Source organism: Condylostylus longicornis, unplaced genomic scaffold, assembly GCF_029603195.1.
Source record: "Condylostylus longicornis isolate FDR11 unplaced genomic scaffold, ASM2960319v2 ptg000080l, whole genome shotgun sequence".
Classification (NCBI taxonomy): Eukaryota; Metazoa; Arthropoda; class Insecta; order Diptera; family Dolichopodidae; genus Condylostylus; species Condylostylus longicornis.
In genome coordinates this window covers 75437-92683 of record NW_026578048.1, presented here as the reverse complement: position 1 = coordinate 92683, position 17247 = coordinate 75437, and the positions used below count along the sequence as shown (strand labels likewise).

Sequence of the window (17247 nt, the reverse complement as noted above, 5' to 3'; positions counted from 1 at the left end):
TGAGAATTATAGACGTGTATGTAATGTTTTTGTAATAATATATATAGATAGATGTTAACTTATATGATGTCAATTATGTGTCTTGTAAGCTGGTAATAGCTTAAATAAATAAGAAAGAAAAAAAATTTAGAATCTTATACAGAATTTCATTTTAGTTTTTGCAAAATTTTAGAAACTTCAATATACCGAGTCTATATGTTTCGATTCATGGTAATTTTATCATGAGATTTACTTCTAAAAATTTTGAAGAATTGAATTTATTAAATATTTTTAGACAATTGGAGCGAAAAGAACACTATATTTCATGTATAACATGGAAGTTAAATAGCTAATTTTAATTTACCTGTAACTGTTCAATATTGTAAGCTCCTTAATATTCAAACTTTTTCTTCAATATTCAATATTTGCTAAACACACATTCTGTGTTAAACACACATGCTCTGAGTATCAGGAGGTGCAGGTGGTTTAGGACGGGGCTTTCTTAATGTTGATATCCCAACTCTCTTAGGGATATCTCTGGGATATTTGTTTGGAATCGAGGTGGTTTAATTATGATTTGTAAAGTATGATTGTAAAGTAAAAGCTGAGTCGGTTGCTTTGTCATATCGGTTTGCTTCGCCACGGTTTGGTTTGCTTTTCAATCCCTTTTTTGGGCTAATCTATTTCTAAGAATTTATAACACATACTAAATAAGTTCTTTAACATTCTTAAAAATTTAAAAATTTTTTAATATTTTCAATAAAATTAGACTGAATTATTTTAATATGGAAAACTTATTCATTTTAACATGACAAATTTATTCGGTTTTTTTTTGTCTTTGCTTATTTATTTTTTAAAATTTTTTCTTCAACACAATATCACACATGATGAGTTTTTGATTGTTAAACTTAACCCAAAGACTGATGAGAATTTTTATGTTGTTATTTTAACTGTTTTAATTTAATTAAAAAGTTTTTAAGAATTTTGAGAAATGACAAATGACAATTTTAATAACAAGAGTGTGTCATGTTAAGCTAATTATGCAATATAACACTGTGTCTTCAGCACTCAAAACTTTCTCACCCTTCTTATTTATCTGTATAATAATATGTTGGGCCTTAATGAAATGAAGTAAAAATAGTCAAAAAGTTTGTCAAACGTAGTCGTAAAAGAGATGGAAGGTTATTGAATTTTCACATGAATTTTCACATTTCATTTATTTACCATAAATGTATTGCAACCAATTTTATTATTAAGTACCGAAGTGGCTTTGTTATAACGCGACTATAACGCGATCATAAAGCGCTTGTTAATTCGATTTAATGGATTATAAATGTGTTCTTTATTTTAAATTAAATTAAAATAGCCTCACGAAAATATGCAACAGAATAAAAAATATTTAATTTATTATAATTGCAATCTGGTAATGTTATAAAACAGTTCTGGTATTAATTAGTTGCGAGCTAAAATCACAATAGTAATATTGTGAAATGTTTTTTTTACAACCTTATTAACTGTGGTATGGAATTTGTAATTACTTGAAGGAGTCGTTTCCGCCCGTCCGTTCGTTCGTCCGATCGCACAATAACTCTAAAACGAATACTGCAATCGACACCAAACTTTCACAAGTTGTTTCATGTGTGCCAAGGACAAATCCTATTGTAATTGGAACAATTCGGACAACGGGTTCAGGTAGCTGCCATACAACTCAAAGAATTTATTTAAAATATTTCAAAAACTAATAAAGGTGTAAATATGAAATATTGTAGATGTGTGTCTAATTACATTCTACATCAGCTTTAAAAATTCTAATGCGATCTGTTCAGGTGGCTGCCATACAACTCCATAAAAAGCTAATTATAAATATTTGGAAAAATAATAAAGTGAGATTCATGGAACTTGGCAGTCGTGTGTCCAATTATAGGTTTGACATATCCGTGAAATTTCTATTGAATGGTTTTACAGATTCAAGTAACTGCTGTACAACAATGAAAGGTTTGGAGTATAATTAAATTGGTTTATACCGACTGAAACGTTTTTACTTCTTTTTAAATATCTAGTCAATTTCCTTTTAAGTATAATAGTCAACCCATTGAACAATATAAAACAAATTTCTTTTGAACTTTTTTAACAAAAAAATTAAAGCAATACCTCTAACGGTATAAGGAGCCACTTAGTTAGAAACACGTTAATATAGAAAATATTTATGATAAATTCATCATACAACATACAAAAAAAATTCGTTGAAAATTCCATTTAAAATAATATTTAAGGATCTAAATATTTACACTTTTATATACAAATATTTTACAAAAAGGATTAAAACATAAATGTGTAGGAAATAGTATGTAGAAAATGGGAAAAAGGGAAAAAGGAAATTTTTTATGGAATAAATTTTGTTAAGAATACAAGAATTTTAATTATTTTTTATGTTTCTAATTAGTAATTATTCACCAAAAATATTTTTACTGCTTTCTATACTCTTTTTGTACAATTTTACGGCTGCTTTAATAAAAGTCGATAGAAAAAGTGTAAGTATGGTTTGAAGTGTATAGTGAGACATGGTGTAAATAATAATTTTCTTGTTTTTATGATGTAAGGTGATTATGTTTTTGTTTTCATATTTAAATTTTTTTTTATGTAAACTTAGAGATTTTGTATAATGACACAATGATCTCTTATATATTTAATTAAATTTACAGACATGAACAAAAGTTTTAAGGAGTTAGTTGCAATTTTAGTTTTTTTGTTTTATTCGAAATAATCTTCAGGCAGATTTACTTTTTAAAGCTTTTCTAGGTGCAAACGTTTAATGTTATGTTAGCCAGGACTTATGTTATCAAACATTGTTCGTGGTCTTCTCTTTTTCGGTTAATTAAGAATGCCGCAAATACAAGAACACTTTTCGTCGCAATACAATTTCAGAATACAATTTTTAAGACTACTTTATTCACAACTTTTGCTTTAGAAAATTTTTCCTGTCATCATCGAAAAACATATCAAAATCTCTTGAAAAAAGAGATACGGTACCAACTAATGAGATATACCGTTAAAAGAAGTCATGTGAACTCTGCTATTTTTTGTCATTGACATTGCCGCTAGAGATTTGTTTTTATTGTTTGGTATTTCAAGAGATGTTAAAAAAATTTTTAATGAATTAAAAAATTCAAAGGTAAGATTTACAACTTTTAATAATTTGTAAATCTTACCTTTGGATTGGCCGATTACTGGTAGTTAAGTTGTTTACTGGCTAAGTACTGGTAAAAGTTTTTCCTCAAAAATTTTTTTAATTTTTTTTTCAATTTTAGAAAAAAAAAACTTTTCTCAACCAATTTACAAAAAAACCAGTTTTTTACAAAAAAAAATTAAGATCATAATTTAATCGTAAAGTAAAATATAATAAAACATATTAAAAAATTTTTTACATGATTTTATTTGACATATTCTACCAAATTGACAATGACGCCTACGATACCCTCTTTAAAGTAGAAAACAAAGTTAGCAAAAGAAAAGTTAAGGCTAATAAATGAAAGTTGCTAATAGAAACTCCAAGAAATTCCATAATTTAAGCTCGTAATGTGAAACAAAGCATGTGCTTTAGTAAAATTTCAAGATTTTAAAACCCACTAAAATGTTTCTGAATTGAAAACTTTTTACATTATAGAATTTTATTGGTGAAATTTAAATATGCAAGAAAAGATAAAAATGGTAATTTTAAACTAATCCTTATTGAAAGATTTCTTTATGCCATTACGAACAGAATAATCGAAGAGTATTATGAATTTATCGCTTCATTTGTAAGAAATAGGCGTCTCAGATGCGAATACCTACATATATAAATATATTTTTTATTTACGTAGATATCTGAGTTGATTTAACTATGTGTGTGAGTCTTCCTGTCCGTTTTAGGAATAACTCAAAAACGCACTGAGGTTAGGATAACTTCTCATGATATGAACCATACTTGATTTGGGTTCAATTGAAGTATCGGTTGGAATAGCTGCCGTACAATTTCAAGAATAATTTAGTCATACTTCTGCTATATAAAACCTAAAGTATTCAAATTTAACATGAATGATTCAAGTATCATCTCATGATTCAACTCTTAACTCTATCTTTTCTTCGTTTTTAAATATTTTTGAAATTTTGAAATTGTGACGCTGAATTGTTTTCTTACAATTTGTTTGATAATACAATCAGAATAAATTATAATTTCATTTCCTTATGAATAAATTCAAAAAGACGCCTATTTGAAATTTTAAATGGAAAAAATAATTATAATCACAAATTATACTTGTCCCAACTTTTCTTGGCTTTATTCTTAGAAATTTTATTGATTTTTTTTTAAATATTTATCTAGTATGTTACCAGGGATATAAAAATAGTGTTACCGTTGAAAATATTATATTTAGAAAATATTGGGATTATAGGGGAAACAAATCAACAAATCTTTTTGTACTTGATTTGAGCTAAATTGCAGTTGCAAGTTTATTTGCATAAGACATCCCATTTAATAATATTCACATACTCATAATTTGATTTGTATTTTAATATGTTCATTAATAGATTTAAGAAATGTTTTCGCTTAGAAAACTATTATTTTTGATAAGATGTCAATTTATCAAACGTTATCTGTATGTCAGTTCTGTTGCAACTGGAAAAAAGTGTGGAAAATTGGATCTTTATTAGGAGTTCATTTTAAATTTTAATAGAATAATTTAAATCTCAATAAAATAATATCCTTGAAATATAATTTTTCATTAAATGGATTGGAAAATTTTCCGGAGAAGTTCGGTTTCTAGCGCCTTAAATCCACTTTAATAATAAGAGCCTACTTTTATGAAAATCCACTACTCTTATACAGTAGTTTTATAAATTATGTATTTGAAAAATCAACCTTCCGTCGCATTAGTTAACAGTATTTTTAAGAAATTTTAGTGAATTTTCATAATATTAAGTGACTTCTTCAAAGAAGTTCAAACTTTATCTTATCTAATTTCAGAAGACATGCGTAATTCAGGCTAGTATTATTCAATTGTTACAAAAATCTTTTTAATAGTATTTATGTATTTAAGTTTAAAGTCAGAGTTTCAGTAAATAAATGAATATTAAATTTCATTTGTGATCTTACCTTATTTAATTAGGAAAATTTATTTAAAATTTAACTTAATCAAAATTACGCGATTCTATTTCGAATTTTCCCTAAAAAAAATAGAGAAGGAAAATTGAATATTATGACTTCCTAATAACGTTTCGATTTTAATCCTTAACAAAATATTTCAAGTTATTGACTATTCCAAGATATTGTTTTCTTTAAGATCAATTAAATTTTTGGGATCCATTTTGAAATATTTAAATGTTGAAATACGAACGGTATTTCTATAGATACCGTTATTTTAATTTATCCATATGAATTTAGCATTATACAAGCTTAGTAAAGTTGAGAGTATTATGTGAAACTTTTTCTTTCAAAAGTTCGAAAAGAAAGTAAAAGAAGAAATACATATACTTTTAAGTATATGTAAAATATGGAGGCGAAGTAACGAAAAACGTAAATTTTAAGAAAAAATTTGCTTTTCCATTTCTTATTTTCTTTTTAAATATAATTAAAAAGTCTTTAAAGATAGAAAAGAGCATTGATATTCCTTTATTTTACTCGTACGAACGAATATTCCAAAGGTATTAGAAATTTTTCATTCCGTTTGTAATGCTAAAACATTAAGCGTTTAAAATATAGGCATAAGTGCCTGTAGCTATAAATGTCTGTTTTGTCTATTATGCTTTTTCGTTCCAAGCAGTAGTTCGAGTAACTGTCATACAGTATTACAATTTGGTGTAAACGTGATAGATAAATGATATATTTCATTACTAAGACTACTATTCCAGTGTAATTTGGTAGTGATTGATAAAGTTCTAGTTATGCTTGGCACGCAAATTCAAAAGAATTTGTCTTGTTTCATCCTTACCATACACATGAAAATAAATACGTATGAAGTTTTAGCTGTGATTTCTTTTGCATAGCTTTTAAAAAACATTCGTCATGGTAGCACAGAGTTTATACAGCCAACCTTATTTTTCTTTTTTGATTCACTTTTCATATAGAATATTTTTTTTTTTTAAATTTAATTTTTAAATTTGTTTCTTTGCTCATAAAAAATTTATTTTTCGCAGAAAAAAAAGATTTTATTTTAGAAATTATGCCTTTTTTCTTAATAAAAAAAGTTCGAAATTTATTTCAAATGCAAGGAATAAAAGATAAAGTAATCAATTTAATGACTGCTTATTGAAAGACAAACGGAGAAATTTTTTTTAATTACGCATTTCTTAAATGCTTTTTGAATCATAAATACTTTCAGATGAGTCAATGTAAAATCTCTAATTACCGAGTAAGAGGTAAGGAATACAAATGGTTTAATGGTTATCTGGCAAATCGAAAGTGACGGCTTACGCGATCACATTATGAAATCTAATTCATAATACGATGGCTAGCATAGTAGCATAAAAGAAGTAATCTATGGTGTAAAATAAGAAAGCTCTTTGTGCTACATTAGTGGTTTACTAAATTCCATCTTAAGAGGTAAACCATTGATGCAATTGTCTACGTTAAACAAAAAACTTCAATGAGATTAAACCGGCCAGTAATACTGACATGGTGCAAGTACATTATTGGATGAGTCAACATAGGCTCACTGCAAACATAGCAAACACTAAATATATGCTTATATAAAATCCATTTTAATGGAAAACATCAGTGTAAAACATAAAAATTAATCCACAGGTCGCTCATGTACGAGTACATATGATGCTAACAAATAACATCAATACACATATAAAACTACATTTTATTAATGAAATACATATAATTATAATACGAAAACAGCTAAAGATATACGCTTAACATCCTCCATCACAGTGAGATTCCGTAGGCAAGATTCAATATACAATATGGGATGCCAATAATATATTAGACACTACAATGAACTACCACGACACCTAAAACATAACATAAAAGGGTTCAAAAGCTAAATTTCTCACTATTTTGGTTGATGTGTTGTAATATATACTCTCACACCCTTATTGCAGCAAACGTGAAAATACATACTTGTCAAATATCTGACTTATGAAAACGGATCAATTAGAATATTTCGGAGGTATTTCGGAGTAATGACTAAAATATTCAATTAAATGAACAATATAATATAAAAATAGTCCAATCTCTATCACATGCATACCAGATTATTTTAACTACGAAAACTTAAATTCAATTTCATCCTTGCTTACGTACATTTTTAGATATACATGTATATGTACATGTTGTACATCGCATATTAATTTCAAATGAATATTATTGTTTTATCGTATATAAATGTTAAATGAAATAAATCTGCAATCTACAATCCTTTTGAATCAACAACATTCAAGTTTAAAATGAAAAAAAAAGAAAAAGTCCTTGTTTTTGAAACGTTATTCAAAAACTTTTTTGTTAACTTAATTTCTGATGTTGCAATTGGGTTTTTTTTTGCGTACTGCATCAAAATTCATTTCGCTATTTACTTATGACGTTGTTGAGTTCAAGAGGAAAAGAGAAAAACACTGACGATTTCGAGAATTTTTATTTTTTCTTTGTGTTTTCTCTTTGTGTCCTTTAAATTTTGATCTAAACAAAAAACTGTTTATGTGTTATGAAAGTTTACTCATATATCCTTTGAACAAAAGATGAATTGTTTGCTTTTGTATTTGATTTTTAATATAAAAGTACAAGATATAGGAGAAAAGAGTAAAATCAAGTTAAAAAGCCAATTCAATTACAAATGTTTTATTAAATTTTGCTATCTTTTGTTTCTACTTTTCTTTTTTTTCCCTCAGTCTTAGTCAGAATTTTTAAAGAAATACAACTGTTTAATATACGATTAATATATGTATGTAGGTAATGCTGGTTGCTCTTAAGGTCATTCAAAATTTCATTTGAAGACTTCTACATTAAAATCATATTGAATTCTAGGAACAATTTAAAAATGTACATTTTAAGTTAATCATGTGGATTAAGGGATTTCATAAAAGATAAGACGTATATAACTTTTAAAAGAATATTTTTACCATGTTTGGACACTGCCATTTGTTTTTCCTTATGGAACAAATAAAAAGAAATTTGATAACTCAGGGAGTTCAGATTATAAAATTTTTGATTTGGAATTTCTTCTTGTTCTTCTTTTTCTTCTTCTTCTTAAATAAGGCATAGCTGCCTGTTCGTACCACCTTTTTGGAGGTTTTCCTGGTTGATGTTTCGCATTGATTTGGCCATTCATTGCAACTTTTGCCAGTTGATCTTCTTCCATCTTATTCACATGATCTTTCCAGTATCTTCGTCTATATCGACTCCAGCGAACAATATTCTGTATGCCACAAATATTTCTAATATCGTTGCTATGTTTTTTATCTGTCAAGGTGTAGCCACATATTTTTCCTAGCGTTTTCATTTCTGTGGTTCTCTGTTTTTGTTTTGTTTTAGGAGTGTCCGCTGTTGTTTCGATAGCATACGTCAATATGGGTCTGATACAGCTTTTGTAAATACGAATTTTGTTTTCTATTAGCATGTATTTCTATATTACCTGTTATAGTTGCGGCTTTTCCTGCTTGAATTCTTGCTTCCGTTTCACTGTTTTGTGACTAGTAATATTTATTCCAAGATAATTAAAATGTAGCACTTATTCAATCGCTTGGTTGTTAATGGATAATTTGCATCTAATTGGTGCCCTAGAGATAGTCATTGATTTTATTTTTTTTTTGTAAAAATTTTCATGTTATACAGTTTTGAGATTACGCTAAATCTGAATAATAGTCTCTGCAAATAATTTTCATTCTCCGCAAACAATACAGCATAGCATACAATGTTTATCTACTTGTCTCCAATGTGATATCCCCAGGGTATGGAATTTAAATTCCCAATTATGTCTATTGGAGTACCGTAGTACTGGAGTATCGTATGAGTGGGGGGAGAGTATGTTGAAAAAAAAATGCGTCCCTTGATTTTTCCTTAATATAAATATATGGTAATAACTTTGGAGTTGGGCAACATAAAGTAATCATTAGACAGTTCTTTTAAAGATATTTGATAGATCTTTATTTTTGTTCTTACATTCAATTGTATTTCACCTTTAATTTTCGAGAAAATCACCCCAAAATAAGAATTTTGGATTTTTGTTTCGGAATATTTTTTTAAATAATACGAAATTTCTCGGGAACTTTTTTTATTTTTACTTTTTTTTTCGATGAGCTAAATTATGGGATAAGAATAGAATATTTTCTTTAGTCTCTCATAGTTTGGAATCTTGTACGAAACACCTTCTATATGTATCGAATTTTATTTTCCAGCAGTATAAAGATTAAAGAATTTGTTCAGTTTATTTGTCTCAACTATTAAAATATTTTTAAAATTTAAATTGATTTTATAAATTAATTTTTTTTAGTCTATGGGGTACAACAATAAAAATATTTCGGAAATTAAAAAAAAATAAGGGATAATAAGGAAATTATGGCTTTTATTAAGGATAATTTAAATAAATTTTTAGACCATAAAAAAAATTAAGGTCCACAAACGTAATCAAAAGATTACTTCGAGTAAGGTTTCCAAAAAAAAAAAATTTATTTTCCTCATATTATTCTTTAAGGAACATATTTGCCTTTGTTAACTTTTTTTTCATTTTTATTACGGAAAATTTTAAGGAAATGCTTGAAATTTTCTTTGTATTTAAGAAGTGTAATTTTGAAAAAATTAAATTTTGAATTTATTTCAATACTGTTTAATATATTTATTAAAAAATTGCATTTTTCTTATTCTAAATTTTATTCGAACCAACTCTCTAGAATTTCATTCAGTCTCGATTCAAAATAATCAACTAGAATTTTTTATAACTTGAATGCATTTACAATAATTGTGTCCCCAAACCTTGTAAAAAATATTCATCAATCATCTCAAATATAATCATACTTAATATTTTAACTTACGAGGTAAAATGACAACTATATGATTATGATATTTTTTCAAGGAGAAATTATTTCAGGTTTTAAAAATCAGGAGTAATGTGATATTTATCTATTTTAGTTTTATTGTTAAATCAAATTGGAGAGCAGATTTCGATTTGTTTCATTCGTTCAAAACATCTAAATTCTATTTGATCTTAAATTTTTATTATAACTTGATAAAAATCATACGGAAAATTGTTACTTAGATATAGAAAATAAATAATTTCCTTTATATTTATAGTAGCTATATGTATTTAAAAATCGTCCTTCATGTAGTGTACATGGAAAATTTTACCTGAAAAACTTCTTTAACCTTAATCGAATCGGAAAATATATTTTGATAGGAAAATTAATAGGAATGAGTACCCCTCTGTTTCTACAAGTTCTCAATTTTATTTCTTAAAAAAATTAAAAAACTTTTTTTTTTCTGGGACTTATTTTTCCCGACATAATAAGCGATTACGATTCTAAAACTAGACTCCTGGTTCTTAAATAATTTTTCATGATGAATAAATTAGAGTAGCGGCAAGTTGTTATTGAATTGATTTTTAATGCATATTATATAAAGTTCATTTTGAAAATATTATGTTTCGGTTCCACAAGCCAAAGATAGCAGTTTTTGCTCTTGGGAAATTTTGGATGCCAAAATTTTGAGGTGAAATCGAAAATCATCAACTTGTTGGACAGAAATAATGTAATGATTCGGATTAGTCAGATTCCATCTCAAAAATTTCATTCCTACGGTTTGCGAAGTCATATCACTAGACTCATTCAAACTAGAGTTGAATTGAAACTTGAAGTACTTTTTTCAATTGGCTTTGAAATCCCAAAAAAATTACGTTGGATTTCGCTCTTATGTTTTTTGTTAATTTTTTTTCCCTTTAAGGAATTGTGAACAAATCGGGAAAGCTAAACAAAATTTTTTTCTTATTTTCCAAAATTTATTTTATTTCTCTTGGTTTATTTTTATTCAAAGTTTATTTGTTGTTTTTTTTTTTGGACATAAATCAAAATGGTCATTTGAATCTGATCAAGTTTTGTTGAAACAGTATGGGTTTCTTTTATTATTGATAATGACTTAATATATTTTAGTATTTTTGTAATTTGTATTTTTTTTTATCTTTGGTTAACATGACGAATGACTTGGTCTGTATATGTTAGAAGAGATGACTTATTATTATTTAGTTTTATTATTTTCAATAGAATTTGTGGAAATCTACATTACTGAAGTATTTTCTACGTTGTATTGCGTGATGTCAAGGAGAATTAATGTCCTTAAATAGCATTTATTTTTTTTTGTCTAATAATTTGGATTTTCTTTCGAATACAATATGCCTCTTAGGAAATTTTTTTTTCAGAAGTTTAAGAGATTGTTTCTTGAGATTGGAATGGATTTTTTTTTGTGGAATCTTTAGGTTTTTATTAGATTTTAGCATTATTTTATTATAAATACAAAATGATATTGGTTTTCGTAATGAAAAATAAAATTATAATCAATAGGATGAAAAATAAGTTTTTTTGACATTTCATAATTTGAATTATAATGTGAAATAATTGTATGTATTTTTCATGTACATACATATACATATGTACTTATGTATTGGAATTGGTATACTTCAAGTTTTTAGGTCACCTTTCGAGTTTTTGTTCATGAGTCTAGAATATAGTCCAAATTATATTAAAATTTCAAAATTTTAAAGTTATTTTCAATATTAAAAATTGTTAAGAAAATCAAGAAAAGTGTATAAACATTTTGATTAAACGTTTTAGTTTCAATTAAATTTGGTGAAATTTTGTTATCAGATAGTCGAATGCCCCATGGGATTGAAATCTTCTTTTTATGTCATTATTATTTTAAACATTATTCACACGGAGATTATAACACGTTGAATGAAAACATCCCTCAAGCTAGGTTCATCCGATTGAATAAAAAAATTTTTTAAATTCAAAATTTTATTTTTCGTAACAAAAAAAGCGTTATTACAGAGAAACTACAATTCAATTAAAATTTTACTTTACTTTTTAAGACCAGTCCTATGGAGAAATTCATGTTCTTGAATGTGCAGAAGATTATCCAATTCAACTTACACTTAAAAGTGTAATAATGAAATAACAAAAATATGAGTTTCAAGTTTTTCTTTTGTTAATTTAATGGAAAAGTTTAAGAGTATCGATCCAAAAAAACAAACTCAATAATTGTATTACATGGTAAGCATAGTTAATATGAAAATTTGCAAAGCTAATATAAGTAATTTAATGATGATAATAAAAATTTTAGGAAAAATTTTTATGTATTTAAATATCGACATAAATTTATTTACTTTAATAAATCATATGCTTACATCAACGCTATTCCCCTTAAATGAGAGCATAATATGTTTACAGAATTTAACTAAGGTGTCCCGTTATTTATTAGAGCATAATATGTTTATAATCACCACATAAAAATTCAAAAATGGTGATCTCATAAATTATTTTGAAATGGTGTTAATTTATATTTGCAATAACATTACAATTTCAATAACAAAAAAAAAAGAAATAGGCCATGTTCTGGCGCCAGTTCTTCAATTACCGGATTCCTGTGCTAAAGTAAGCAGTGCTTTAAGCACTGTTTTAAAGTAATTATTTTTGTTTTGTTTGGTGTTATATAAGTTCTTTTCAGTCTTAATTTAAACTCAATTCCATCTTTGTTTATCACTTGACGGGCATTTTTGGTTAACCGTATTGTCTTCTTTAAATTTTTCCACTGTTTTCAAATATCTCACAACAACAAATAACATAATCCTCATTTTCTTCTATTACACTATTTTCTGCAATAAAGATTGACGACTACCCGGTACCGTATAATTACAATCTGAAAATATGCTATAAGGATTTATTTAAGATACAATATATTTTCTTCCGGATAATAGATTTAATAATATTTTCCTTTTTAACAAAAAAAAAAAACACAAACTTTTCCTTTTTTTTTTTATAATACAAAAATGAAATTTCCTTCCTTTAAATAACGAGAAAAAAAAAAAATTTTTTTTAAATTATTGTCGTTGATGTGAGCCAGAAGTATCCTTGTTTTGAAAATTATCGAAATAATTTGATAAGATTTTTCTTTTGAGATTTTATTTTAAATTGTAAGCAATGAAAGACTTCTATCTATAACTGTTATGATGCTGAGCACTGAAAACCGGTGAATTGTTAGTCATTTTAAGTTTATTACGAATATTTCAATTTACAGAAAAAAATAAGAATTCTTTTATTTTTCTCATTCTTCATTTCTTTGTTTTGGATTAATAGAAGAACAGAAAAGGACATTCATTTTTTTTTATTTTAAATTTATTTTTCATTAAAGTAAAGAAACAGAAGAAACTTTAATTCTGGCAAGGATATCCTACGAGGATTTTGAACAGAAAAGGAAAACTTTACAGTGTAAAAAGTTTTTTTTTATTCAAAAAATAAAAAAACAAAAATATTTTTGTCCTATTTTGCTATTGTCAACAATAAGAAAAAAGTTTGTTCATAATTAAAATTAAACAATTTTTGGATAGAGAAATTCTCTTTTTATATAATGAAAGGTCTATAAAAATATTTCTTAAAAAACACAAAAAAAAATTGTTTTGCCTTTATTAAAGAAAGTTATTTTGAAAATATCAAGCGTTTTGTAAAAAGAAAATAAAATTATTAAATTTTTTTTATTTAGTTTTAAATAGCAGGTCTTCATACTAGTATGGTTGAAAATTATATAAAGGAAAAAGAGACACTAGCTTGCAATATTCTACTTCGTTAAATAAAAAATCCTTATTTCTTCAAATCGTAATTGTTTTTTTTTTAAATAATTTTTAATTCAACGAGAACGGGTTACAGTTTTAACTAAGATCGTTGTTGGTAAAAGTATGAAAGCCAAAAAGTGGGATATTTTTAAAAAAACTCAATGCAAAACCAAGATCTGTTATGCCAAACTTGGGATTGGTATAAAAAATAAATTCTTAAGGAATACATAACATTTTTATGATTTACTGAAGTCATCGTATTTTAAGAATTGTAAAAGTTAAAATGTCAGCGATTATTCGGTAAGGGCATCAGGCTTATACTAACCGCTTAATATTTATATAATGTAATTAAACAAAATTTTGGTTACGATTCGCTTGAATTCCAACTCACATGACTTAAATTTTTGTTATTGTTTGCATAGATGAACAGATTACTATGTTAGCAAATCTAATAACCATGTCGATTACTTTTAATCATTAATCGACCTTTAGAAGTCATATTATTTTATCTTTTTAATACAGATATTAGAAGAATTTTTCCCAATGGAAAACCTTTCGATTTCTTTATCGAAATAAGGTTCATGCTCTTTTATACTTATGTTCATCAATTAAATATAAAACTTTATTTGTTTACTTTAACTATTCCCATATCAAAATTTAATCTTTTTAATTTCTTATGAAAATGCATAACTTTATGGATATAGATTGCGATCTACATATTATTAGATTATACAAATTTGTATATTGCACTAGTAGTAGCTGTCTTTTGCTTTCTTCATTTAATGATATGAAAGGATAATAAATGTTTTTTAAAGATTGGATTCATTTTTCTAGATTTTATGTATTTTGTTTTTACTTTTTGTCATTTTAAAACTTCACAAATATCTTAAAATATTTTAAATTTTTAAAACAGCTATATAGAGACTAGCAATAGTGTTAACGTTTTCTTTATATAACATCTATAATATGCAGTATTTAAGGGATCATTTGTTTCCCTATGGAGAGAAAATTTTATAATAAATTATAATGATTGTTGTTAAATAAGTATAAAACTAAATATGCAATCCAGTTCAAATTTTATAATTTTATCAGAACTTTTCATGTCGAAATGTTGATATAAAATTTAAGTTTACTTAATAAATCGTTTCTCTAGAGATTCACTTTGAAATATTTTCAGATTATTGTTTGAAATTTTTCAAAAATATTGTTATTCACAATTTAAAAAAGTAACTATATATCTAGATGCAAAGGATTCAAATAGAATGACCCGCCTCGCAAACGATACCTGCAAAAGCTGCTGCGACGAGGGGGAGGAGGAGGAGGTGACACACCTTTTGTGCTTATGCCCGGCGCTGGAAAATTGCAGGCAGAAATTTCTTCGGTCTTACTTCTTCGGTTGCGCTGCGAACTTAGCGGATGTAAATGTTAGGGATTTTAACCGATTTATGAGGATTTCTGGCTGGTTCGAATGATGGGCGGAAAAGAAGCGATCCGGCTGTACCACAACGGGCGGTGGTCTTAGGTGATCTTTGTGTATCCTTATTGGGGCCGCGTTAACTTAAAATAAGCTTACTAAATTTTAAAATTTGGTTTAAGAAAAACAACATCGAAAAAAAGACACTCAGTTTACTAATTTTTTTTTAATTTTTATGCATTGGTTTAGAAATTTTTTATGCCTGAACCAATTATGCTTGCTGTTGTTAAAAAATGTTAGCGAAATTTATATGACTGTTGCAGGTTTAAAAATTTTGAGCGGGATTTATTTATCAAGGTTTAATTTTGAGGAATTTTTCAAGGATTTTTTTTAATGAGCATTCATTCAACTAAATCCATTGCCGCTTAAATATTAAAACTTTTATTAAATTTTCATGAGATCAAACGGAATCCACGTACAATGAGTTTAACATACAAAATCTGGAAGAACGATTTCAAATAATCAAATTTAACTTTAATTTAATTGAATAGCAAGGCATAAATTCTATATAATCAATAATTGAAATAAATACCGGAATACTTTTTAATTTTTTTTTATTAATTCATCAAGTTTTATTCAATTGAATTCAATATAACAATTAAATATAGAAAAAATACCATTTGAGTAATTACTCAAAAACAATTTCATCTAAGAACTGCAAAAGAGCCATTGTAAATCAAAAGCGAACAAATAACACAAAATTTTTATTTTTTATTTTTGCATTTTTTCTCGGTATTTTCCCTTTCAAGTCAATTTATTTCTATTCCGAGGTATTTATAGTTGGCAATTAGTTTTGATATTTTCCAATTAAAAGTTATTACCTTGTTTAAAGTAAATTATTATTTTAATAGTCTTTTAAAAAATTGTAAATGGATAAAATTAAAAAGAAAAACAGAAAAAATAGAAAAAGTTTGACACTTAAAAAGTTCGGAAATCTTAAGAAGTTTTATGGGTTTAGGAAGTAGGAAATTGCCCAAAAAATTCTTTTTTTTTATGATTACTACTCCAGACAATTTTATGATTTTAATATTAAGATACGTGTACATTTTTTTATGTTGTACTTTAAAATACTCTAAGCAAAATTTGTATATAAATAATTTTAAATGCAACTTGTTACAGTTTGCTACAGTGTTATATAAAATTAGCAAATGATACTGTTATATGGTGAAAATGTGTTGTTATTTATATGATAAAATATTGGCGGGAAAAAAATATTTTCTACAATTTGCTCTATTGTGCAGATGTGATCAGAACCAGTTTACAGGAGTATTTTAGCATATTTAGTCATAAATTTTTATATCGAAAATTATAAGGGTGGGTTATAAATATTATATTGTAATAATACGAGTACTAACCAAATATAGCTTATAAGTAGGAGTTGGGAAAAGTAATAGATTGTTCAAGTTTCATGTCAAACAATAATGGTAAAACTGTTATTACACAAATAGAACAAAGAATTTTTAGAGGAAGCTTTAAGATTTATGTATTAACAGAAAGCTTACTATTTTCAATGTCAAAATTAACGAAATTATAATGCCAAGGATTTGATTTTTAAAATTTTTGAAAATTTTTATACTAATTGTATTCATTCATGAATCTTCATATTTATTCTTTTAAAATGAATTTTCTACGAACTCAAATAAGTACATTGAATAGCTTTGCATTTTGTTGAAATGATTCAACAAGCAAAATATATTCCAGAAGAATTTTTGCATATAATTTTGAAAATGAATGAAATTTCTTTTTGTGAATAAATTTCAACAATGAAAAAAATTTCATCCCAGTCCCTGGGAAACGCAATTCACCATAAAATTTATTTTTGAAAGAAATAATTGCATAATAAAAGATAAAAATATTTATCGTTTGAGTAAAAAGTATGTACTTATCTACATACATATGTTTATATGTACATAGTCTTCGGTCGTGTACAGAATACAAACAATAAATAAATACTTTTTTGGATAATTTAAGTCCAATATACATATTGATGAAGTTCCTTTGTGAAAT

The 17247-nt window shown here is 26.1% G+C and overlaps 2 protein-coding genes across 2 annotated transcripts in view; both read right to left on the bottom strand.

The window, feature by feature from the left end:
* The window catches only part of LOC129613050 (uncharacterized), a 93155-nt gene that overhangs the window by 73993 nt on the left and 1915 nt on the right, over nucleotides 1-17247 (bottom strand). The window lies entirely within an intron of this gene.
* LOC129613079 (uncharacterized) lies at nucleotides 6951-8573 on the bottom strand. Its single transcript, XM_055526997.1, has 2 exons — nucleotides 8233-8573; nucleotides 6951-6972 (listed from the first exon to the last, which is right to left on the bottom strand). Exons 1-2 carry the CDS (start codon nucleotides 8571-8573, stop codon nucleotides 6951-6953), a joined length of 363 nt encoding a protein of 120 aa, XP_055382972.1.